The following is a 26,856-nucleotide window of genomic DNA, read 5'->3' on the forward strand; positions in this document are numbered from 1 at the left end:
TACATATACGAGTATATTTATATAATATACAAGTATATGCATACAAATAAGTAATATTCATTATTGAAAGACTTGCATATATATTTTGTTGTTTGAAAACCCAAACATTTTTTTTATATATTATGTATTATTGTAAGACTGTATAGACCCAATAGCATGACGTATTTCTTAATTTTTTCGACCTGATTTTTCCCTGAATTTTGTCTTGAGTAAACTTGAACACTTTCTGAAAACATATAAACACGTTTTTAAATATTACTACACATTAAATATTGTGTTGGCATAATCAAATATTTCTGGAATCGAAATAGGTAATTTGAGTTCCTATTGGATGTTCGTGTTTAATATTTGTCTCGCATATGATTATGTACCACAGGTACGCAGAGTATGGAAAAAATTCATATACTGTCAAGCTTATCTCAACATCATACTAAATACTGTATGGACGTTAGGAATCTTGCCACTTAAAATAAACACTACTACTTTCACAGGTATCAAATCCTTAATCCCCGTGGAATTAAGGAGGTGTCTGACGATAATAAGGCCTCAAAGATTCTTATTGAGAGCACGGGATTGGATGAAGATCTTTATCGGCTGGGTCACACAAAGGCATGCATGAAACAAAAATTTAAATAAACCTATACAGTATACCATGACATGATAAGCTTACGCTAATTGGAATTAGGCGTCTTTGCATTTGTGGCTCACGCATTGACGTTATTTACTCTTTACTTTTCTTAAATTGATTTAAATTGGCATGTATTGCAATACAAAATTGAATGAAAATTTACATATATGTATACACATACGTCGTCCACAGACATATTCCACTCCCACGACACACAATGTTTACAAAACAATACAACAGCAATACACCATAAAACAAAAAATACTTCAAATATGCTTAAATTTTTTTTATTGTTTCAACACATCTTCCCTTAACGCAGATATCAAATTTTGAATCCAAAGGACATTAGCGGAATGGAAGATCCGAAAAAATGTTCTAAAATTCTTATTGAATCCACAGAACTTGATCCAGATCTATATCGTCTTGGTCACACAAAGGCATGGTTCTACATTTTTTCTCAAGAATGCGCCACAAACTTTGTTTCCATTTAAATGTTTCTAATTACGTTTTTCAGTTAAAAGTTTGTTTCTTAATTGGTTTGCAATGCAATATATATGCATATTTAACGGCAATAGAAAGCATGTATTGCATCAAAATATATCGTTCATATTTTCGTTTGTGTAATAGGGATCTACCAAAGCCGAATTGCCCCTATGCAAATATATACAAAAAATAAGCCTATATATTCCCAGGAATGTGTAAAAACTCACCTCGAAAGTTTAAGTTTGAGCTTCCGTCATAATGAGTACAATCTATATTATCATTTAATTCATTAATGTTTACACATTATATGTTTACCTTTTACTTCCCCGGTAACACAATGACGAATACATATTTATAATTCTGTTGTTATAGTTTTTTAATTTTATAAATAACTTATATAAATGCCCTTTATATATTGTTTAATTCCCCTTTACTAAAATATATTTTGATTACATACACATTTTTAAGACTGACATTTAAAATGAACCTAAAACAAAAAAAAAAAATTCCAATATCCACTACAACTACACATATATACAAACCAACAGCTACCAAATCCTGAACCCAAGAGGCATCAAAGGCTTGGAAGATCCAAAAAAAGCTAGTAAGATTCTGATCGAATCTACTGAATTAGATGAAGATCAATATCGACTGGGTAACACTAAGGCACGAATTCAATTTGTCACAAAAAATAAAAACAAAATGCCACACGATACCGCATAAGTATACATACATATAAAGTTACATTATCAAATAAACATATTGTCGGTGTAGTTTTTTGTAACTTTAAAATATTTTATTTAAAAACATTAGACAAATCCACATTACATATTTACACTAAACTCTGCATTTACCAAAATAATTGGTTTCATTGCCGTGATTACACACTCGTACACATTTTAATATTTGAAAGTCCGTCAGCACCCATACACATAAAGCATGTCCCTAAATACACCCATCCAAAATATCAATACACACTATATTAGTTCAGCATGTTCTCATTAGCATTGTTATTATTTCTATTATTTTAATGCTAGTAGTAAGATATGGTCCCGAAATAAATATTCATGTCCATCGCTTTTAACTCCATCGGTATCCACTCTATAGCACGCAAAAAGTATTCAATATCTAGACATTTCATATCTTTTAAACATACATACATATGAATAAGCTAAATGCATATTATTATATAGTATATATCCATTAACATGCATACTCGTATTACCATATATGGTATAAAGGGTAAATTTATTAGCTTATATATGACCGACATCCATTGTCCACTAAATCAATGACCTCATGAAACTCTATATATAATTATACCCTGCTTTCTAATTAGTATTTCATAACTTTTCTGGGATATAAATTAAGTGTTATTAAAATAATAACTAAACTTTTTAATAATATGTAGGTTTTAAATTTTTTTTTTTAATTTTTAATTTCTACAAATTTATTTTAATTTAATATACATTGCTTTGACAGAAGAAGAAATATTTTTATTTAGGTGCGCATCATATTCTATTCTTTTACATAATCGAAATTTTTTTTCCATGGAATAAAGTAAACAGTTATAAAATTATTAATGTCTTAATTATATTTTCACACCACCAAAATCATCAATTAAAAATAAAACAACTATGTCCAATCCAAAATGACACCACCGATCAAACCAAACAACCATCGCGACATCAATTTATCTACACCCCACAAAATTGCACTTTCACACATACATACACACTCTCGTACCTACATATGCTCGTATAGCTACAAGATCATGTGCCCGAAACTTTTGGTTGGCGTAGAGAAAGATAAGAAGGCCACTGAAATCATTGTTAAACACATTGACTTGCCAGAAGATCAATATCGCCTGGGTAACACCAAGGTACCTTAAACACACTAATGAAAAATATAAAAAGAAATGCAGTATAAAGCGATTAAATAAAAATTGTCTCTTGTAAAATTGTAAAAAATTGTCAAAATAATTTTTAAAAAGCAACCTAAACTAAACAATAACAGAACTGTGTTTTTCAACTATCTATAAAAAAAACCAAAACCAAAAAATTTTTAAAGGAAATTATATAATAATAAGTTGTATGTGTCAGTATCCTTACACTTGTCCAGTAAACTCGTTAAACCACTAACATTTTTATTAAACTTAGTTTGCATGCACATTTTATTATTTATTTCACTCATTACGTATACCACAAGCCCCAATGTGGTTTCAACACAATTACAATAATTCACAGTTTTTTTACACATCTACATTCTTGTTTGTGATCGTACTTACAGACATATGCATATATCAATCTATGTAAATATATTCAATTTCTCGTCAACACATACTCGTATTTTTCATAGCTTTAAAGCTTTACAAACCACGCTATAATTCTGATAGTTGCTCGGTGTTCTGTTTTCATAGCCATGCTTTGTTCATTCTTAATTCCAAAATTACTTGATATTCAAGATATATGTATATGTTCACATACATATATCTATAAATTTATATGTAAACGCTTTTTAAAAATAGTAGACTAGCGGTGAACTGAGAGAGTGTTGCATGGAATAGTTGAAGATAACTGTGTACACCGATTTCAAGTATATACAAATATATAATATATCTATACAAATATATTGTACTAAAAAATAAACTATTTTGTCTGTTAATTAAATAAATTTATATTAAAAGAATTAAAAGATTGCTGATATAATCTAAACATACTAATTTTAAATGACTCCAAAGACGTTCTTTCAGCTCAGCTCAAGTCAATCGCAACATATGTGGCATAAAACTATAAACAAAAGATAAAATTACTAATCATATTTTCATTTCCCCACACAAATAAAAAATCCAACACAATAGGTGTTCTTCCGAGCTGGTGTCCTGGGTCAGATGGAAGAATTTCGTGATGAGCGTCTCGGCAAAATCATGTCATGGATGCAAGGATGGGCTCGTGGTTACTTGGCCCGTAGGAACTTCAAGAAATTGCAAGAACAACGCTTGGCCCTCAAAGTTGTACAACGCAACTTGCGCAAATACCTTCAACTCCGCACCTGGCCATGGTACAAATTGTGGCAGAAGATCAAGCCTCTCCTCAACGTTTCTCGCGTTGAGGATGAGATTGCTGTAAGTAACAACAAAAAACGATAATTATTGAAATTGATGGAGTAGCAGAAGAACAAGGTGACGGTGTTAAATTCTCAGTTAATAACTGCTTAAATGGAGGTGGAGGAAAGCAAGCAAACGCCTTTTTATAGAATGGATTTTGTTTGGCGTCAGTCTATAATTATGAAAGATATAGATTTTTATGCTGCTGTCGTTGCACCTGTCGGAATTAATCACTCTTGTCTATGACAGCAATTCATGTATGCGCCACTAGTAGTGCTATAAAGAAAGTGGCAAAGAAAAAAAAAGGCATCTAAAAATAGGAGCTAATGACTTGTCGAATTCCTTCTCTATTTCTTTTTTCCCCTTGCTGTACGTTTGATTTTTTGGCTTATATTTCTGACAATGTTAGCAAGTGTGTTCACATAATTAGTGCCCGTGTATTTACATGCCAATGATGATCAATTTTATAATTTCATGTAGGCATATGCTCAGACCATATGTATATGTATATGTATTTTGACATCGTAAATCTAGCAATCTAATTGCTAATAAACAGCCTCACATCAAATTTGTAAGTGCTTGATATAAATGACTATTACATGTCACATAATGTACATAGTTCGTTTATAATTGGTGTTAATCATACGCCCCAGCGTACTTAATTGCTTGTTATAGCCTGAACAGGGTATATTAAGTTTGCCACGAAGTTTGTAACACCCAGAAGGAAACGTCGGAGATCCTATAAAATATATACATAAATGATCAGCATGATGAGCTGAGTTGATTTAGCCATGTCCGTCTGTCTGTCTGTCCGTCTGTCTGTATATATACAAACTAGTTCCTCAGTTTTTATGCTATCGATCTGAAATTTTGCACCTGTCCTTTTCTAACAAAGAAGCTACTCATTTGTCGGAACGGTCGATATCGGACCACTATAGCATATAGCTGCATACAAACTGAACAATCGGATTCAAGTGTTTGTATGGAAAACTCTTTCATTTGACGAGGTATCTTCATGATATTTGGCGTGTATTATTATTTAAGGCATTAATCTAATCTTCGAAGAAATTGTATAGATCGGATGACTATAGCATATAGCTGCCATACAAACTGAACATTCGGAATCAAGTGCTTGTATGAAAAACTCTTTCATTTGACGAGGTATCTTCATGATATTTGGCGTGTATTATTATTTAAGGCATTAATCTAATCTTCGAAGAAATTGTATAGATCGGATGACTATAGCATATAGCTGCCATACAAACTGAACAATCGGAATGAAGTGCTTGTATGGAAAACTCTTTCATTTGACGAGGTATCTTCACGAAATTTGGCATGTATTATTATTTAAGGCATTAATCTAATCTTCGAAGAAATTGTATAGATCGGATGATTATAGCATATAGCTGCCATATTAACTGAACGATCGGAGTAAAGTGCTTGCATGGAAATTTTTTTTATTTGACGAGGTATCTTCACGAGATTAGGCACGAGTTATTGCCTAAGGCAACAAATTATTCTCCACCGAAACTGGACAGATCAGATCACTATATCATATAGCTGTTATACAAATTGAACGTTCGGAATCAAGTTCTTGTGAGGGGCCTTTGTATTTGTGAAGGGTATTATAGCTTCGGCGCAACCGAAGTTAACGTTTTTTCTTGTTGTACTTGTATCAGTTTATGACATAATTTCTTGGTGATGCTAATGTATTATATTTTCCAATGCGTAGGCACATACTTTTACACCAAATAAATTGGTCAACGGTTCTTTCGAGATGAAACAAATGCCTGGATATTTCTAATGGTCGTTTGTATTTCTAATAGCTTCTATATACATCAAACACTTTAGTGACAATTTTTATCTACAAATACGTACTAACACCAACAAATATATTTTCTTTGTTTGCTGCTTTATTTCAACATATTTTTCTACTGCTATAAATAATTATTCGCTTTCTTTTCTCCGTTTCCTCATATTTTTACCGCTGTCAATACATATGCGGCCGCTATGAAAATATATATCCTACATACCTACATAAAGTGAGCAGTAATTGAAATGTGTGCACAAATACCAGCGAGAATAGATACGTATGCATAAGTATGTAAAAGCAATACGTGGCCTCGACTTCTTAGTAAGCATCCCTGAATATATTTGGATCAGCAATCTTTTAATATTTCAATAAGTTGCTTGGAATAGGTATTCCGTTAGCACATAAATATACTCGGACAACTCGACGTATGCAAATATTTGTGCATATGCATTTGTATTGGTATTGTTCGTGAATACACTTTTCGATACTTAAATGCTATACCATCTAGGCGCTCAACTCAATCAGCAGCTGCGGCAGCTGTTAAAAGCTAACATCATCCAACTCACCATTAGCATGATTAATGAAATATTGAATAAGAAAACAGGCAATTGAATTTTTATTTTACAAAGTTTATTAATAGGCATTCTAATTGAATTCTGATCAAAATAATTTGGCCAACTTATGTATATTGGCATAAGGAAACAAGCAGGCGACTAACTGAGGAGTTATTTGTCATCTTGCTCATGATGTTCAAAAGAGCGATAGTGTTAGCGGCAGCACAAATTATATAATCTATGATAATCAAAGCAACACATCTACCTACATACATCTCTAGACCTAAATATGCGTGGCTCACGATATTTGTGGCACAACACCTGTGCAATATCATTGATGGCTGCACATGTATTAATCTCTCTGTGCCTCTCTGGCGTGACTCTTACGGGAAATTAAATTGCCGATGTTTGTACATTTGCGATCATGTTAATGTTATCGTTGCGGTGCATAAATATCAGATTTATTAGTGTGTAGAAGACATGCTGTTCGCAGAATCTTCGATTCGATCATACTCGGGCCGTTTCTAAATTTATTTACCCACTCACACGTTTACCCAAAATCATTAAGCATGAATTAATTGTACGTAGTATGTATGTATTTTTTAGGAATGTACTCGGAGGTGATTGAATTGAAATAATTTCTTATGTGAACTCATGGCGGATTGCTCATTGGTGCTGCACTTATCATTATTCCAGCTGTTAACCAGTAGCTAGTCGGACCTAGTTGTCTAAACTCGTCGTCGCGCAGTTCAGTTCACTCGCTGACCACAACGAAAACTTATCGAATCCAAAGCTATTTTGAAGTTTGAAACATTTAGATAAATAAAAGGAAAAATTTAATAACGAATTATAAATACTATAATAATACTCTGAGAATAGTTAATTGGGTATCAACGATCCTTTTGAGACTAACGAAAGAACGAGAGAACAAGTGAAAACTTTTGTACCTTTTCGTTTTGTTTTATAGTGAAAACACATTGAAAGCTTTAATAACTGGTAGCTCATGCGAAATAATTGTTGCTTAAAATTTTAAAATTTTTTACGATTGTGTTATTGCCACACAATTATTTTTCGTCAATCTCAACATTTGTAGAAAATCCTTTTTAAGTGCCTACATATACTATGGCCGATGATAAAAAGGTAAAAAAATCTAAAAAGGCAGCCACTACTCCTGCCAACACTGGTGAAGCAGACTCGGCGAAGGCCGAAGTAGCACCTAGAGAAAATTGTGTAAGAGCCGATTTAAATTGTCAGCCTACTGAGGCTGTGGCGCAGACTACACACGAAATTTGCTCCATTTCTGCAGCGATTGAAGATGTAGTTATCAACGCCGTCACTTCGCCATTTTCTTCTGCAACGCAAGATAACGCAAATTTAATAACCGACATTAAAACACCCTCCATTCCTTTTGATTCACTCGAATTACAGCGTCTAGAAGAGAAGGCTAAAAAGGCAGAGGAATTGCATGCTGCTGAAGTGAAAGTACGCAAGGAATTGGAAGCCCTCAATGCTAAGCTGTTGGCTGAAAAGACTGCCCTTTTAGATTCGTTGTCTGGTGAGAAGGGTCAATTGCAGGACTTCCAGGAGAGAAACGCTAAATTGACTGCCCAAAAGAACGATCTCGAGAACCAATTGCGTGTAAGTAAAATAATTGCATTTAATAATGCCAAAACTCAAATCTAATCATATCCGTCTTTGAAAGAATTTAAATTGAAGTAAATAGATCGTTTAGTAGTTGAAGCAAATCTAAAAATATTATATAAATGTATACCTGAAATATGTAATGTTAGAATATAAACTCAATTTCTAAACTTTCTATTTAATTCCTAAAATTAACTTCAGTTCATAAAGGATATATATGTGTAGTTGCAATTTATTCAGCGTGGTAATCAAGCACCATTATCCAATACAAATTACAAATTTAAATAATATATAATATATGGTATATATAATAACCATTTGGTATGCCCACGGTGCATTTGCACTTGCGGTATCAGATCAAAACGTGATTAATTATAATTTTGCGATTTTATAATTATATAGTTTTCTCGTGTATTTGCTTTAATTTTAGAAGGATTTCCAATAGAATCCGGAATGGGAAATTTTTGCGTTTTGCTAAAAATAGATGCTTAGATTGTGGTTATGTTTAAATTAGATTAGGGGTGACAGCGAGTGTTGTCAGTCAAATTGTAACCACAGTACATGTGTAGGTTTAAAAAATAATAATAGATGTTGTTAATTGCTCAATAGGATATACAAGATCGTTTGAGCCAAGAAGAGGATGCCCGTAACCAATTGTTCCAACAGAAGAAAAAGGCTGATCAAGAAATTTCTGGCTTAAAGAAGGACATTGAAGATCTCGAATTGAGCGTTCAGAAGGCCGAACAAGATAAGGCTACTAAGGATCACCAAATCCGTAACTTGAACGATGAAATCGCCCACCAAGATGAACTCATCAATAAGTTGAACAAGGAGAAGAAGATGCAGGGTGAGACAAACCAGAAAACTGGTGAGGAACTCCAAGCTGCCGAAGACAAAATCAACCACTTGAACAAAGTTAAGGCCAAACTCGAACAGACTCTTGATGAATTGGAAGATTCATTGGAACGTGAGAAGAAACTACGAGGAGATGTTGAAAAGGCCAAACGCAAGGTTGAGGGAGATTTGAAACTTACCCAGGAAGCCGTATCTGATTTGGAACGCAACAAGAAGGAACTAGAACAGACCATACAACGCAAGGACAAAGAGTTGTCTTCAATTACTGCCAAATTGGAAGATGAACAGGTCGGTGTTGGTAAACACCAACGTCAAATCAAGGAGTTGCAAGCCCGTATCGAAGAATTGGAGGAAGAAGTTGAAGCTGAACGTCAAGCCCGCGCTAAGGCTGAGAAACAACGCGCTGATTTGGCTCGTGAATTAGAGGAATTGGGAGAGCGCTTAGAAGAAGCCGGTGGTGCCACATCAGCGCAAATTGAACTCAATAAGAAACGTGAGGCCGAACTCAGCAAATTGCGTCGTGATTTGGAAGAAGCCAACATTCAGCATGAGTCCACTTTGGCCAACTTGCGGAAGAAGCACAACGATGCTGTCGCTGAAATGGCCGAACAAGTTGATCAGCTTAACAAACTGAAGGCTAAGTAAGTATATTTTTTTGTACAATATGTTTCGAGATACATTTTCAGGCTTCTTATACCATATATAATATAATGCCACTTTTGATATATTTTGTGCATAAATGTTGAACGTCCGTAAAATCTTCTATTGGATTTCGTAACTTTTATTATTAATGCAATATTATTTATAATGAAAACAGGGCTGAACACGATCGCCAGACTTGTCACAATGAGTTAAATCAAACTCGTTCCGCCTGCGACCAACTGGCTCGCGATAAGGTAATGTGTTGTAAAACAACTTCAAGCCGTTTGGCCACTATTCACCAATTACTGCACTATCCCTACAATTATCCTCAACAACAATTACATACATATTATACTCACAAGCAATCTAACATTTGTAAAATGATAAATTTAAATATTTCTACCGGGTTTTGTAGTAGGTTTAAGACACAATCACTTCCAATTGAAGGTCTTCTGCAGCACGTTTACTGCTGTTAGTATCGCATAAGAAAGCAATATACTTCCTTGGTTTTCTATGTATCTCTTTAAATCGAATTTCCATTCATAATTTAACACAGCACTAACCATATCCAACTCTACTCTATTATTCACATAATCTAGGGCTGAAAAGGAGAAGAACGAATACTACGCTCAATTGAACGACCTCCGCGCTGGTGTCGACCACCTTACCAACGAGAAGGTATACAGACTAAAGATATTCTATATATTGAAAGATTTTGTTATATGCATTGCTGCTGCTGTAATTTTGCTGAAATTATCGATTGTATGTTTTCTGTAGTTTTGCTTTTTTTATTAAATTAAATATATTTTAGCTATTACAGGATATGCACACAAGGATTAATTGATATATCCATCCTTTCTCCGATGTGCACAAAGAATATAATATAATATAAAAAAGTATTGACGATTATATTTCTAAAGCAGCGCCGATCATTAACATAACCATTGAAATGTTTTTTTTTTTTTAATTTCGCCTGAAACTGTAATACCTATTACTCTAACTTTTCTTCGATAATAACGCACCGCTACTAATTGTACAGTACATACAAAACGCCACTATTTTGTATATAGTAAATATATTATCGTCCATGAAGTTGAGTATAACATATATTTCTTTACTATTTAGGCTGCCCAAGAAAAGATTGCTAAGCAATTACAACACACCTTGAATGAAGTTCAAGGTAAATTGGACGAAACCAACCGCACCCTCAACGATTTCGACGCCTCCAAGAAGAAGCTGTCGATCGAAAACTCCGATCTGTTGCGTCAACTGGAAGAAGCAGAATCACAGGTGTCGCAATTGTCCAAGATCAAGATCTCCTTGACCACTCAATTGGAAGATACTAAGCGTTTAGCTGACGAAGAATCTCGCGAACGTGCCACCCTCTTGGGCAAGTTCCGCAACTTGGAACACGACCTGGACAATCTGCGTGAGCAGGTAGAAGAGGAAGCCGAAGGCAAAGCTGATTTGCAACGTCAACTCAGCAAAGCCAACGCTGAGGCTCAAGTATGGCGTAGCAAGTACGAATCGGATGGTGTTGCTCGTTCTGAAGAATTAGAGGAAGCCAAGAGGAAATTGCAGGCTCGATTGGCTGAGGCTGAGGAAACCATTGAATCTCTCAATCAAAAATGCATTGGTCTCGAAAAGACTAAGCAACGTCTGGCTACTGAAGTAGAAGATTTGCAATTGGAAGTAGATCGTGCCAACGCCATTGCTAATGCTGCCGAAAAGAAACAGAAGGCCTTTGATAAGATCATTGGCGAATGGAAACTTAAGGTTGATGACTTGGCTGCTGAACTGGATGCTTCACAAAAGGAATGCCGCAACTATTCCACCGAATTGTTCCGTCTCAAGGGTGCCTACGAAGAAGGACAAGAACAGTTAGAAGCCGTGCGTCGTGAAAACAAGAATCTCGCTGATGAAGTTAAGGATCTACTAGACCAAATCGGTGAAGGTGGCCGTAACATTCACGAAATCGAAAAGGCACGCAAACGCTTGGAAGCTGAAAAGGATGAGCTTCAAGCTGCACTCGAGGAAGCTGAGGCCGCCCTGGAACAAGAAGAAAACAAGGTATTGCGCGCACAATTGGAATTATCTCAGGTTCGTCAAGAGATCGACCGCCGTATTCAAGAGAAGGAAGAAGAATTCGAAAATACCCGCAAAAATCATCAACGCGCTCTCGATTCCATGCAAGCCTCTCTTGAAGCCGAAGCAAAGGGCAAGGCTGAGGCGCTGCGCATGAAGAAGAAATTGGAAGCCGATATCAATGAGCTGGAAATTGCCCTGGATCATGCTAACAAGGTATAGTATATACAAATAGTGATACAAAGGGGGCGTTAGTTATATGTTGAAATATATATTTTTTTATATTACTTTAGGCTAACGCCGAGGCCCAGAAGAACATCAAACGTTACCAACAACAGCTTAAAGATATCCAAACCGCCCTTGAAGAAGAACAGAGAGCCCGCGATGATGCTCGCGAGCAATTGGGTATATCCGAACGCCGTGCCAATGCCCTCCAGAACGAACTCGAGGAATCCCGCACTTTGCTTGAGCAAGCCGATCGTGGTCGTCGCCAAGCCGAACAAGAATTGGCTGATGCCCACGAACAACTCAATGAAGTTTCCGCCCAAAATGCTTCTATCTCAGCGGCCAAGAGGAAATTGGAATCTGAACTACAAACACTCCACTCCGATTTGGACGAATTGTTAAATGAAGCGAAGAACTCGGAAGAGAAAGCCAAGAAGGCTATGGTTGACGCTGCACGCCTTGCTGATGAGCTCCGCGCTGAACAAGATCATGCACAGACCCAAGAGAAACTGCGCAAGGCCTTGGAGCAACAAATTAAGGAATTGCAAGTCCGTTTGGATGAGGCTGAAGCTAACGCACTGAAGGGTGGTAAGAAGGCTATCCAAAAATTGGAACAACGCGTCCGCGAGTTAGAGAACGAATTGGATGGTGAACAGAGGAGACATGCTGATGCCCAAAAAAATCTACGCAAATCTGAACGTCGTATTAAGGAATTGAGCTTCCAATCTGAGGAAGATCGTAAAAATCACGAACGTATGCAAGACTTGGTTGATAAACTGCAACAAAAGATCAAGACCTACAAGAGGCAAATCGAGGAAGCCGAAGAAATTGCTGCCCTTAACTTGGCCAAATTCCGGAAGGCACAGCAAGAACTTGAAGAAGCTGAGGAGCGCGCTGACTTGGCCGAACAGGCTATCAGCAAATTCCGCGCTAAAGGACGTGCAGGCTCAGTTGGACGTGGTGCCAGCCCAGCGGTGAGCATTTTTTTTAATTTCGCTTTAAATAAAATTATATTTAACTAATGTATTTTGAACTCACAATTTTGATTCACTATTTATTTATTTATTTATTATTATTCCTTTCGTCTCATGCGTTCAATTAGAATTGAATGCGACATAGCCAATGATCCAGCGATAAAGTGGTGATGTGATCAAACACAACACATGAGAAGCAAAAGCAAAGAGAATTTTAGTTCATAGGCAGCCAAAACTGAAAGTCTAAAATAATTGATAAAATTAAAAAATACTTACGCCATCTAAGATTCAAATTATTTTTAATCATGAAAAGAACATTTTAGAAAAGTTTAGTTGAATTAGCAATCATCATTACCTCGATTAAAAAATAATTTAAAAGCTGAATTAATATTTAAAAATAACAAAAATATCTTGAATACTTCTACTTTTTTATTATTAAATATGTATGTGTATACTGTAGCCGACATCGTCAAAAGGTGGCCGCCAGAATACGCTGGACCAATAATTACTTCTCATTACATTTGTAAGTCAATGAATGATACTCGTTATGCGTCCTTTATTTGTTCCCTAAAACGAAAAACGTGCTTTTTAGAGCATTAGTCATTAGCGCAGCCTTTAACATACTACACGTACTCACTCATTGCGCCCACCAAATGTTTGACGATCATTCATTAAAATTTTTACTCTCTACCGAAACCATTATTGCAATTAGTAGGAAAAATGAATGCATAAATTAGAATTAAATTTCCGAATTATGTTTGCAAAATGATGTTGGTTTATACCAAGTTTTACCACGCATGCACTCGTGCATATCTATGGTCATACATACATATATATTTATAAGCCAGTAAACCCGCAAATTCAAAATGTTGTCCTATTTATTTCATACTCTAATTTTGCTGATTTTTATACAATTTTCATTATTATTTTTTCATTCTCGTTCTTAACAGCCCCGAGCGATGTCCGTACGGCCACAACTTGACGGATTGGCTTTCCCACCAAGATTCGACCTTGCACCGGAAAACGAATTCTAAATGCCATTTCTGTACTTCGTTTATAAAAAATTATTTTAAAATAATATTTCATAATTATTTGTTATGTTTAATTTAATTTAAACTATTTACAATATTTTTTTGTTTATTTTATTTAAATAAAACAAAAACCATGTATAATTCGAACGACGGGAGGAAAATGCACTTAGGCAAAAACATCTCTTAAAAAATAAAAAATAAAAATAAAAATAAAAATACCAAAAACAAACAACAAACGAATGTAAAACAAAAAACAATGAAACAAATAAAAAACCAACATTAGCATAAGCTCACAGCTATGACGAAATTTGTTCTTGTTAGTTAAAGTACGTACGTCACATACGATTTACGCAAAATTCGGAAAATCTTTGAGTTGTACTAAAGTCAGTCCAGCCCGTATTGTATTTAATTTTTGCTTTTATACAAATAATGACTTAATTTACAACACCTATAGATATATTTACATGCGATTTATAAAAATAGTACGAATCCGTACAACTAAGACACGAGTAAGAGTTATTTCGAAAACAATAAAAACTGTATGTAGTAAAGTGCATAGTATAAAACATAAATGGCAGTGGGGGAACGCACTTACAAACAAGTTAATAAACATACACACACTCTCATACTGGACGAGCTTATGTTTATTGTCACTTTTTTAGTAATCCGAAAATTATATTAAATTTAAAGATAAAGTATACAAAAAAGGAACAAAATAAATGTAAATCAATAAAAAAATATAAAAATTATTGTAGTTAATTTTTTTTACATTTAGTTGGTCGTTGGTTGGAAAATGAGGCTTAAAGATACATTCATGCATAGAAATATTTTAGTTGCCGGAGAAACCGGGAAATCGTAACACTGTTTGGTTGTTGGAAAAGGGAGCCGCATAGAATCTTAGAGTTAGATATCCTGTGATAACGCCTATAATGTTATTTAATTCCCTTTTATCTAAAAGTAGAATCTTTGTGGTGGGTCCACCATCAATATTGCCCGAAAGTACTTTTGTGGTATCCCTTTGTGTTGCAAGACCTGAGGTGTTCGTCTAGAGTTCATTGCTTCAAGCAATCCTTGTATATCCTCTTTATATAGATTGTTTTAGAAGAAGGCTTCTTACCGATCCAAATAGGATTAGATCGCCGAAATAATAGCTGTTGTGGAAATTGGAACAGACAGATTGGCCCGCTTGCTTTTACGGCCACTTTGAAAACTATCTCAACAAAAGCTCTGGTGGTCGTTTTCGATATCTTGAATATCCATATCCAAGTGAAATATAATGCATAGCTTACGGCCAGCCGGCTTATGATTTTAAGCCTTTGGAGCCAAGCTCAGCATCACTGCGGGTATGGTATGGTATACTCGAAAACTCACGGTAGATTCACAATGCGACCGAGAAAAAGAAATGCATGGAAGTTAAGCACAACGCAGTAGAAAAAATGGACTTATTGCTCTATAATTTACCGCGATATCTTTGTATGTATTCACCGATAGATTAAAAGTTACTCAGGAGGATATCACTTGAACATATGTATGTGCGCTGCTTCGTGATCACAACCGTTTGGTATTAGACTGTAAAGCATGGTACCGCTGCACTATCCAAACCCCATTTTTGGTATCCCAAACATTCGTTTTTAAGAAGTTTAAATAAGAGCTTGCAAAATAAAAAAAAAAGACTTGTGTGGTTTTATGAAACCACGGTAAAAGTGAAACTTTTTTTTCACATTAACAACTAATATTTTTATTGAACTCTGTGCCTTAGAGTACGACCTACATAATACTTTACAATTATTTAGATGATATACACATATTAAAAAGTTTCACTTTAAAAACTTAAAACAATAATTTATAATCGTTGAGTCATTTTGATCGGTTTTTAAATTTTAAAGTGAAACTTTTATTACATCGTCTCAAACTTATTCGTCTGCGTTTGCATGTCATGCGTCACGCCACTTATCACTAACAACATGTGCGCGCACTGCTCTATACATATGTACATACATATGTGCGTATGACATTGCCGAACAAATAATGCATACACAAACCTACGTACACATGTAAATACGTCACCCGCAAAAATTACAAACATTGTTCTACAAAAACAACAATCGTCTCAGGTAGCATAAGCAGCACACACACATGTCAATATGGCAGCCAAATTGCTGTAGCCCAAATTTATAGTAAATCACACAACCACAACATTTTCATTCATGAACGAAGGCGTACTCTTACAAGCCAAGTTGACTCATTCATAAAAGTAAACGTCATACACATATTCCCAAGCATGCGTTTGCCCACAACCGTTTTTTCGCGACGATGGCAAAAGCTAACAAGTAAGGAAGGGCTAAGTTGGGATGTAACCTAACATTTTATACTCTCGCAAACCCAAATGGTATACTCGTTTTAAATTTCTTTGTGGATCTTCCTGCCTTGTTCTATGTTGACCGACATTTTCGGTAAAAAGTTAGCTTTAGGCACTGGGGTCCACATATTCAGTATCTAGGAGCTTGAACAGTTTGGGTTCGATGTAGACAATTTTTGGTCACAAGGTGGCATACTTTAAACGCATTACTCACGCAAAGTTTTACCCCGATACAATCATTGTTGTTTGATGTGCATAGTGGAAAGTGAAAAAATCAGATGGAATTTAAAATGGTGTTATATGGGATATAGACATGGTTGTAATCCGATTTCGCTTATTTTCGCACCATGACATAGAAATATGAAGAAGAATATTATGTACCGAATTTGGTTGAATTCGGTTAAGCAGATCCCAAGATATGGGTTTTCACCTAAATGTGGGCGGTGCCACACCCATTGTATAATTTCGAACGCGGCTCCTATAAAGTCAGCTCATATGATCCCTGCGTTAAAAGTTAATGACTCTGGCATGTTTAGTGCTTGATTTATCGCGCTTTTATTAGTTTTTAACAGTACCGTTCTATAGGGAGTGGGCGGAGTTGTCACCCGATTTCACTCATTTTCACACCGCAGATAGAGGCATTTGTTCTCAGTGAATTTTGTTATTATAGCTTTAGCAGTTTAGGAGCTATGCACATTACGCCCACTTTTAAAAAAAATGTTAACTGCAGATGCCCCTCCCTAATATGATCCTGTGTACCAAATAACGGTCTTGTATCTTATTGCGGAGCTTAGTTATAACAATTTATTTGTTTTTGATTAATGGCGTTTTGTGGGCGTGGCAGTGGCCCGATTACGCCCATCTGCAATACCAACCGTCTCACGATACCAAGAAACATGTCTACCAAGTTTCATAAAGATATCTCAATTTTTACTCAAGTTACAGCTTGCACGGACGGACAGACGGACAGACACCCGGATTTCAACTCGTCTCTTCATCCTGATCATTTATGTATACATAACACTATATCTAACTCTATTAGTTTTAGGTGATACAAACAACCGTTAGGTGAACAAAACTATTATACTCTGTAGCAACATGTTGCGAGAGTATAAAAATTATAAATTGAACAACTTTCTTATGTTACTTCTGGAAGGGAAAAGTGTCAACCCGGCAAACATAGAAAAAAGTGACAAAAATGGCAACCTAGCTCTTGTCGATTTAAAATATTTTACAATCTAAACTTAATATTATAAATGCGAAAGTCCGTTTGTTTGTTACGCTTTCACGCAAAAACTACTTAACCGATCGTCATGAAACTTTGTACACACACTCTTGGAGGTGTCAGAATGAACATAGGATACTTTTTATTAAAAAATGTATAAATTGTTTACGGATTATTAAAAAAATTATTTTGGAGGATTATATGTGTTTGTAAAATAAATTTGAAAATTTTGAATTTTGAAAAAAAAAGTTTGACAGATATGAAAAATTGTTTGTCGAAATATTTAAAAATGAAAGAAAACAAAAATGTATAAAAAACGTTAATCAGAGAAATAACACCAATATTATTAGTTACTCTTATATACTTTAAAAATGCCTCGAAAGCGGAAATCTGCGCTATCAAGAAATTCTTCGTCGGTCCGTAAAGCTAAAATTGCACGAAATCAAGAATCTGAAGTTCACGCAGAGCTGAGAAGACAACAGCAAGCAGAGCGACAACGTGTTTTGAGAGCAGCTGAAACTTCTCATCAGACACGAGTACGTTCAGAAAGACAAGCTAAGCAGCAGGAAGCTAAAAGATCGATGGAAACGGAAGAACAATTGCAGGCTGTAAGGATCACACGTCGTCGAAATTTCATGACTAAGGATTGGTCTGTATTTAATGGTACTGGTTTTCAATATGATCCTTTAGTTGAGTATTCTAATCATCCCTTAATTGTTATTGGCTCAATGGATAAAAAATGTCAGTATTGTGATGCTTTTAAATGGAAAGACGAAACTGCTGGAATGTGCTGCAGCACTGGTAAAGTTTCACTTCCATTACTTGGTGAACCAGAAGAACCTTTAAAAACTTTATTGTTTAGTGTCACAGATGAGTCAAAACGATTTCTAAGTAAAATAAGGAAATATAATTTTTGCTTTAGAATGACATCCTTCGGAGTTGATAAAGTGATTAGAATCCCTGGATTTTAACCAACATTTACTGTACAAGGACAAATATATCATCAAATTGGATCACTATTTCCAGGAAATAATGATCAGCATACATTTTTGCAGGTGTATTTTATGGGTGACGAACAAAATGAAGTAAATCGTCGTTGCCAGTATATAGATGGAGTGGAAAGAGAAACATTATAAAAATTTAACGAATGTTACACAGTCACAATGATTTGGTGAAGATTTTTAAAAGTGCGATAGACAACTGGCCTTCAGATAATTACAAAGTTGTCATTCATGCTGATCGAACTCCACGTGGTGAACATGAGAGGCGTTATAATGCACCGATGGTCAATGAAGTTGCTGTTTTGGTTACTGGTGACCCGTGCTCACCTCGAGACATAGTGTTACGAGCACATGATAATGCGTTAAAGCGCGTAGCTGATTCTCATAAATTTTATGACGCTTTGCAGTATCCATTAATTTTCAGTAAAGGTGAATCAGGATATCATTTCAATATTTCAGTCATCAATCCGACAACGAACGAGCCAATTCCAAATAAAAAAGTTTCATGTATGGACTTTTATGTGTATTATATGATGCATCGAGAGCATGACTTCAATCTTCTTCTGCGTACAAGGCATCTCTTCAATCAATTTTTAGTAGATATGTATATTAAAGTAGAGAGTGAACGTCTTCGTTACATTTCTCTAAATCAGAAAAAATTACGAGCAGAAAATTACATACATCTATAAGATGCCATTAACGCAAATGACAATATTAGACCTAATGACATTGGCAAAATGGTTATTCTGCCGTCCACTTTTGTGAACAGTCCCCGTTATCTGCATGAGTACACTCAAGACGCATTTACTTATGTACAAACTTATGGAAGGCCTAACCTCTATGCCTGGTCAAAAAGCAACTGATCGTCACGATATAGTTGCTCGCGTATTTCGTTTAAAGGTTCAGAAGTTAATGAACGTTGTGACTAAAGGAAAAATATTTAGAGACGTCGAGTGCCATATGTACTCCATTGAATGGCAAAAACGAGGTCTACCACATGTGCACATATTGATTTGGTTAAAACAGAAGCCACTTCCTAATCAAATATACAAAATAATTAGCGCTGAAATTCCAGATACAGAAGAAGATAAAAATCTGTACGACACGGTTATTAAAAGCATGATTAACGGTCCCTGTGGAACTCGAAACCCTGCATCACCTTGCATGAAAGAAGGCAAATGTTAAAAAAAATATCCTCGAGAACTGATTAGAGAAACAGTTCATAGTGATAAGGGTTACCCGTTATATAGACGAAGGGCGCCTGCTGATGGTGGTAAACATGTTAACATTCGGACTCACAGTGGGGAATTAAAGAGTTTTGATAATAGCTGGGTTGTGCCCTATTCGCCAATTTTGTCTAAAATTTTCAACGACCACATAAATGTTGAAGCCTGTAATTCTGTACGTGCGATTAAGTATATTTGCAAGTATATCAATAAAGGAAGTGATCAGGCAATCTTCAATTTGCATAATAAAGATGCTGTGCAGGTACCCAATGAAATACAAACCTACCAAGCGGGAAGATATGTCAGTAGCAAAGAAGCGGCTTCTTGGCTTTCCACTGCATGAAAGATATCCTACTATTACACATCTTGCAGTATATTTAGAAAACGGACAGCGTGTTTTTTTTAATGACAATACTTTTCAAGACAGAATTTTGTCAGAATTATAATTTTGTAAAGACATTATTGTACTCTGAGGTCCCCCGTTATTATAGATGGAACACCTCAAAAAAACAATGGCAACGTCGCATTCAAGGTACACCTGTAGAAAATCAACCTGGGGTTAAAGTATCAGATGCTCTTGGTCGTGTCTATACCGTCCACGTTACAAATTTCGAAGTCTTTTGTCTGCGTATGCTATTGCACCATGTTAAAGGTCCAACTAGCTTTGCAGAACTTAAGAGAGTAAGAAATTGTTAATGGTCAGAGATGTCAAACATACAGAGAATCATGTGAGGCACGACGATTGTTAGAAAATGATAATCATTGGGACGATACTATGGAGGAAGCCGTACAATGTCGATCACCAGATAGAATAAGGGAACTTTACGCTACACTTTTATCTTCTTGCGGTCTTTCTAACCCTCAAACTCTTTGGGATCAGTACAAAGAATACATGGCTGAGATATTTTACATCAACTTCAGCAAGTACATACAGATATGACTTTCAATGAACATATTTACAACCAAACGCTAATTCTAATTGAAAACAAGGTTTTTACAATGGTTGGAAAAAATTAGATGATTTTGGAATGGAAAGTCCTCGAAGAGATAATGAGGATGAATTTAACAATGAAATTCCTCGAGAGCAAAATTATGATTTCATAGCACTGTAGCAACAAGTTGAAGAATTGATCCCTCTGTTACTTCCAGAGGAAGCTCATGTTTTCCGTCAAGTTTTACATAAAATAGAATCCTGCAAAGGTGGAGTCTTCTTTCTCGATGCACCAGGAGTAACAGGAAAAACGTTTTTGCTCAACTTATTATTAATGTACATCAGAAAAAACAGACAAATGGCAGTTGCAGTAGCTTCTTCGGGTATTGGGAGGAATGGTAGTTTTACTGGCTGGTGATTTTCACCAAACTCTTCCGGTTATTCAGAGGGGAACACCAGCAGATGAAATTCAAGCATGCTTAAAATTATCAAGCCTATGGTCGAAAGTTGAAAAACTTCGAATATGAGAGTTCATCTTCATAATGACGTGGATTCGGGACTTTATGCTGAAATGTTATTGAAAATTGGAGATGGTTGTTAAGATGTTTATGCTGAAGGTTATGTATCACTTTCAAGAGAATTTTGTAATTTAGTAGAAAATGATGTGGATCTCATTGCCAATGTTTTTTCCAGAATTGCAACAAAATTTGAGTAGTGATCAGTGGCTGTACGCATGAGCAATATTAGCAACAAAAAATGAAGTTGTTAATAGAATCAATAATGACATTTTAGAAGAGGTGGAAGGGGAAATGATGGAATATTTGTCAATGGATACAATTATGAATACAGAATTAAGTACATCATATCCTGTTGAGTTTTTAAATTCACTTGAACTGTCGGGTGTACCATCTCATAAGCTTAAATTGAAACTAAATGTACCAGTAATGCTTATCCGAAATTTAAATGCTCCTCTGCTATGTAATGGAACACGACTTCGGATAACAAAATTGGGACAGAACATACTTGGCGCTACTATTTTAACAGGTGTTGGTAAAGAAAAAAGTGTGATCATACCTCGGATTCCAATTATTCCCACTGACCTTCCATTCCAATTTAAAAGAGTTCAGTTTCCCGTCAAGCTTAGCTTTGCCGTAACTATAAACAAAGCACAAGGACAAATATTACAGGTGGCAGTTTACACATATTTGCACCCAACGGAAAGACGTATAATATAGTTTATAAAAATATCTTTGATATTGCTTATTTTTAATTTTTACATTTCAAAATTATTTATTTTCGTTATAGTGAAATATATTTTAATCTTTGTTGTATTGATTCAATAGAGTATATTTTAAAACTTGAAAATTCATTGCATTTAGTAAGTTTTTCAAGTAATTAATCCAAGCGAACCAATAAATATATTCTTTCTATTGATCCGTTTCTACTATAATGATATCTGATACTTATTTGATGGATTCGATGCGAGCGAAGCCGCGGGTAAAAGCTAGTTCTAAAATATTTTTATATAGGTACGCCTGCCATTTTCACCACTGTGGTGTCCTGTGTCGCCTACTAATAGAGAGAAGTTGTACTGCTTTTTGCAAACTATTCAGGTCTCCGGCCGTTGGTATAAAATATCTTGTAATTGGCTAAATTTAGTCCCATAAATCTGGAATTCAAAGGAACTGAATTTTGTATTTAAGCAATGAATAATTTGCCTTTTATTACTCTGTCGACAAAATTCGTGGCCAAAGCGCTGCTTCGGTTGCAGTTAATCTGCGTTATTAAGAATTGTTTTTCTGGAATCCCTAGACTCCTCCTATAGCTATCCTATAACTCCGCTAGACTCTCCTCTAAGCGGATGCCTGTTATTTTTAACAATTGGTTATACGATACCAAAACGACCTGGTTTTATACGGCCTGGGCTGTTTTTGCGGGGATCTAACCTTGTTTAGATTGGTAAGTAGAAATTTAAAATTGTCATCTCTGGAACCACACCTTGCAAGTGGGGTGCTCTCTATCATCCTGACCCATGACAACTAGGTCGGTTACACAGAATGTGCTAAGAGCACTGTCCATTCCTACGGACATAATCGTTGGCGAACGTCAATTACGCAACGTGAACGCTGATGCTAACGCTCTAACTTCCTAGCCGAAGCAGCACTTGGGGCAAATTACAAGTACATATATCGCCTGAATTCAGTATAACGCAGACGAAGAAGTTTCAAACTTGTCAAAGTACTGTACTCCGTACAATAATAGGATGCCTCTTGCCTTCTCCCAACGTACATTTACGCAATGTGGCCCATTTAATTCTGGTTAAGGAACACCTCGAACTACTCTCAAGGCAGTTTATGCTGGGAGTCTTTCGCAGAAATCATCCTTGCAGTGATCTGCTTTGAGCGGAGCCGCTTCTTAGTAGCATCAATACAACATTCCTAGACTAATTCGGCGACATTGAACACCTTACTGACGACTACCCAAACATGGTTTAGATAACCGCTACAATAATAACATCGGTAGTTGATGAGGCGAGCGCCTCTGCGTAAGGCTTCCTGACTGATGGTTCATAGCTCTCCCGTTCTTAGTAAAGTCAGGTATTCTGTGTAATTTACCTAGCTCGGGAGGTTTTTTATTTTCGCAGAAGACCCCTGTTCGACTGTGAGCGGGGTTGGAGCCTCCAGAATCCGTGCCATGGCATTGCCGAAGCAGCGGGTGTATTACCTCTTACGTAGGTGCAACCTGGAGTATCTATCCTTATGTTGGCATTTGGCTGCTGTTTGTGCAATCGTTCACCTTATACTAAATGTGGATTGGCCTTTCAGATGATATTGTTAGCTTCATCCTCCTCTTTCCGAGACGCCTACTAGTAGCCAATTGGGATGCCCAGCCATCCCTCCTCTTTTACCAACGTGAGTTTGCGACCGGCTATGGCAACAACAACATATCAGTAAATAAAGCTTTATTTAACATTTTTACATAAAAATTACTGAAGCTCTGTTAAAAGCGTCATCTTCAAATAAAAAATAGATTGGGTGTCCTTTTGCTCCTGCATATTTTGATCCGCTTGGCAGATTTTTAATTTACGTAGTTTATACTTATTTATTATTTATTATTTGTTGTTATATTGTAACTTAACAAGTAAGGAAGGGCTAAGTTCGAGTGTAACCGAACATTCCATACTCTTGCAACTTGCAAGGATCAAAGCCTGGAAAATACCTTCAGGTGTTGCCAAAACTTTATTTTAAACAAGTAAGGGTTATAACCGAACATTTTATACTTTTGCAATTTGCAAGGATCAAAGCCGCCGAAATACTCATAGATGTTGGCAAAACTTTATATTAAACTAGTAAGGAAAAGCTAAGTTCGGGTGTAAAGAACATTTCATACTCTTGCAACTTGCCAGGATCAAAGCCACGGAAATACCTTCAGGTGCATAAGCTTTGTTAGAAAAACAAAAATCAATATACATACATATGTAGTATATGGTAGTTTGGGTATCTTGTGGACCAATTCCTTATATTTTTGGCATTAACCTATAGTATATCCATATTATACGTTCAGTTAATTTCGCTATGGTAGAATTCTTATTTGCCAATATATGCGATATAAAGTCCACCGATAGTTCGAAAATGTTTCTATTAGGTATTTGGGGGCTTAAGAAATTATTGACGCCATACAACCTGTTTTTGACATTGCATATTATTATCAGAAAATTTAATTTCTATCATATATTTATACAATAATGGTTTATATAATATCAAATTATACATATAACTTAAATTTTCTTATTTAAATTATTTACATATTTTTCTTAAAATTGTCTTAAAAACTACTGTCAAAATAAATGTTTGTCACATACTACTAACATTCCACAGACTAATGAAATGCTCCCAATGTTTCATTAAGGTACCTCACATATCAATGATAGATTTATCGCGCTTTTAGTAGTTTTTAACATTATCGTTATATGGGGAGTGGGCGGGGTTAGCACCCGATTTCACCCATTTTCACACTGTTGGTAGAGGCTAAAAACATTTGTTCTCAGTGAATTTTGTTATCATAACTTTAGCGGTTTAGGAGATATGCAAAATAAACCTTTTAGAGGGTGGGACCACGGCCACTTTTTAAAAAGTACAGATGTCCCTCCTTAATGGGATCGTGTATATTAAATAACAGTCTTGTATCTTATTGTGGAGCGGACGGACGGAGAGACAATCACCCGGATTTCAACTCGTCTGTTCATCCTGATCATTTATATATATATAACCCTATATCTAACTCTATACTCTGTAGCAACATGTTGTGAGAGTATAAAAACAACAACCAGACAATCGCAATTTATTATTTTAGGGATTTAAGGTTTGAACAAATGTCTAGACCGATTTCATTTATATTCCCACATAATTTTTAAGAAAACTTGTGCATTTAATTTCATCATCACAAATTTTGTTCAACTATAGGCACTGGGGTCCGCATATTCGCAACCTAGGGGCTTGAACAGTTCTGGTACGATTTGGACAATTTTTGGTCATAAGATGGCACACTTTAGAGGGACTATTCGTGTATACCAATATATTTATTGCTGCTGTATTTGTAAACTGACATGTGAAAGTATCAGATAGAATTTAAAATTGTGTTATATGGGAAGTGGGCGTGGTTGGGATCCGATTTTCTCACTATAGAAATATTATAAGACTGTTATGTAATGAATTTGGTTGAAATCGGTCGAGCAAGTCTCGAGATAAGTGATTTCACTTGAAAGTGGGTGGTTTACGGCATAGTTATAGTACATTATACGTTTTCGATTAATGGCCTTTTTGGGGCGTGGCAGTGGTCCGATTACGCCTATCGACGAACTAGTCCTTACTTTTTTGCCAAAGAACATGTGTATCAAGTTTCATCAAGCTATCTCAATTTTTACTAAAGTTACAGCTTGTACAGAGAGACGAACGGACGGACAGACAGACAATCATCCGGACCGTTACGGGAACAAAATTATCATACTCTGTAGCAACATGTTGCAAAAGTATAAAAAGTCTATATTACTTTCTCTTAATAAATAAAAGTTTAAAAATTATGCGGTTTTTAATATCACCTTTTGAAATTTTTGTTTTATAGAAACGTTTTCTTTTATTGGATTGAAATAATTACTTTATATTTTATTATACTCTTGCAACATGTTGCTACAGAGTACTCGACTGATTTCAAACAAATTCGGTACATAACATTCTTCTTATAGTCCTATGTTACAGGGCGAAATGGAGGAAATCGGACTTCCGTAAAAATTTTTCTTTGCTTATAATATACCCTTGTGTCAAAAATGGATTGAATCAGATCCATTCCTTTCCCTTTGCTCCTATATACTTAATATAAAGCTTTTCGAACTTCCCAAACGTCTTGGATTATAAATGATAATTTAATTTTTAGCCTCAACATTTATAAAATTACTTGAAAGTATGTTCTCAAGTATACCTGTGCAAAGTCCAAATTCCCAATCAACTCGCCCCTTTCTCTGTCCCCAATATACTTTATAAATGACTTCCGACTTTCCACCTGAATTTAAACCGTTTAGGATGGCCAAGCTGTGTAATATTTTAATGATATTAAGTGCACACGTTATAAAACTATAATAATGGTTTGGCGCTCAATATCAGTGGTCTTGGTCCAAACCTCATATCCCTAAATGCAATAAATTCGGATTTGACGTTTTGCGGATCACCTTAATGTATTAAATTTAGCCTCTTGGATTGAGTTTATGTCAGATATGTCTTATTTGAGGATGATATTAATATAATTTTCGCAGACGGAAAGTAAAATATAGTTACGTATATAAAACTTATTAAGTTCACAACCTATAATATAAGTTAATAATATACCAATTTGATTGTTATCCATTCTCAATTTCCACGAACAATTAATGTTAAATTCAACTCGTCTTTTCATTCTAATTATTTTTATATAAATATATAACTCTATAGCTAGTCCGATTAGTATTATTATAATTCGTAAACACGTCTGTACAACGAAGTAAATTTGAATTTAATGTTCATCTCATTCATATGTCAAACTAAACA

The 26,856-nt window shown here is 35.4% G+C and overlaps 1 protein-coding gene across 39 annotated transcripts in view; it reads left to right on the forward strand.

Moving 5' to 3' along the window:
* Mhc (myosin heavy chain) overlaps nucleotides 1–14,786 on the forward strand; it is a 32,616-nt gene extending 17,830 nt beyond the window's left edge. For 8 of the 39 annotated variants that reach the window (XM_070106388.1, XM_070106396.1, XM_070106393.1 and 5 more), the window contains exons 12-18: nucleotides 3,972–4,235; nucleotides 8,013–8,222; nucleotides 8,835–9,721; nucleotides 9,898–9,976; nucleotides 10,848–12,023; nucleotides 12,101–13,006; nucleotides 13,957–14,786. In XM_070106388.1, coding sequence (XP_069962489.1) covers nucleotides 3,972–4,235; nucleotides 8,013–8,222; nucleotides 8,835–9,721; nucleotides 9,898–9,976; nucleotides 10,848–12,023; nucleotides 12,101–13,006; nucleotides 13,957–14,040 — 3,606 coding nt within the window. In that variant the 3' untranslated portion in view covers nucleotides 14,041–14,786. Of the gene's footprint in view, nucleotides 1–491; nucleotides 610–947; nucleotides 1,066–1,659; nucleotides 1,778–2,875; nucleotides 2,994–3,971; nucleotides 4,236–8,012; nucleotides 8,223–8,834; nucleotides 9,722–9,897; nucleotides 9,977–10,321; nucleotides 10,401–10,847; nucleotides 12,024–12,100; nucleotides 13,007–13,134; nucleotides 13,530–13,956 lie in introns of all 39 variants that reach the window. The other 31 variants (XM_070106424.1, XM_070106413.1, XM_070106416.1 and 28 more) reach the window with 10 other exon arrangements.
* Nucleotides 14,787–26,856: the final 12,070 nt, after the last annotated feature.

Source organism: Bactrocera oleae, chromosome 3, assembly GCF_042242935.1.
Source record: "Bactrocera oleae isolate idBacOlea1 chromosome 3, idBacOlea1, whole genome shotgun sequence".
Lineage (NCBI taxonomy): Eukaryota > Metazoa > Arthropoda > Insecta > Diptera > Tephritidae > Bactrocera > Bactrocera oleae.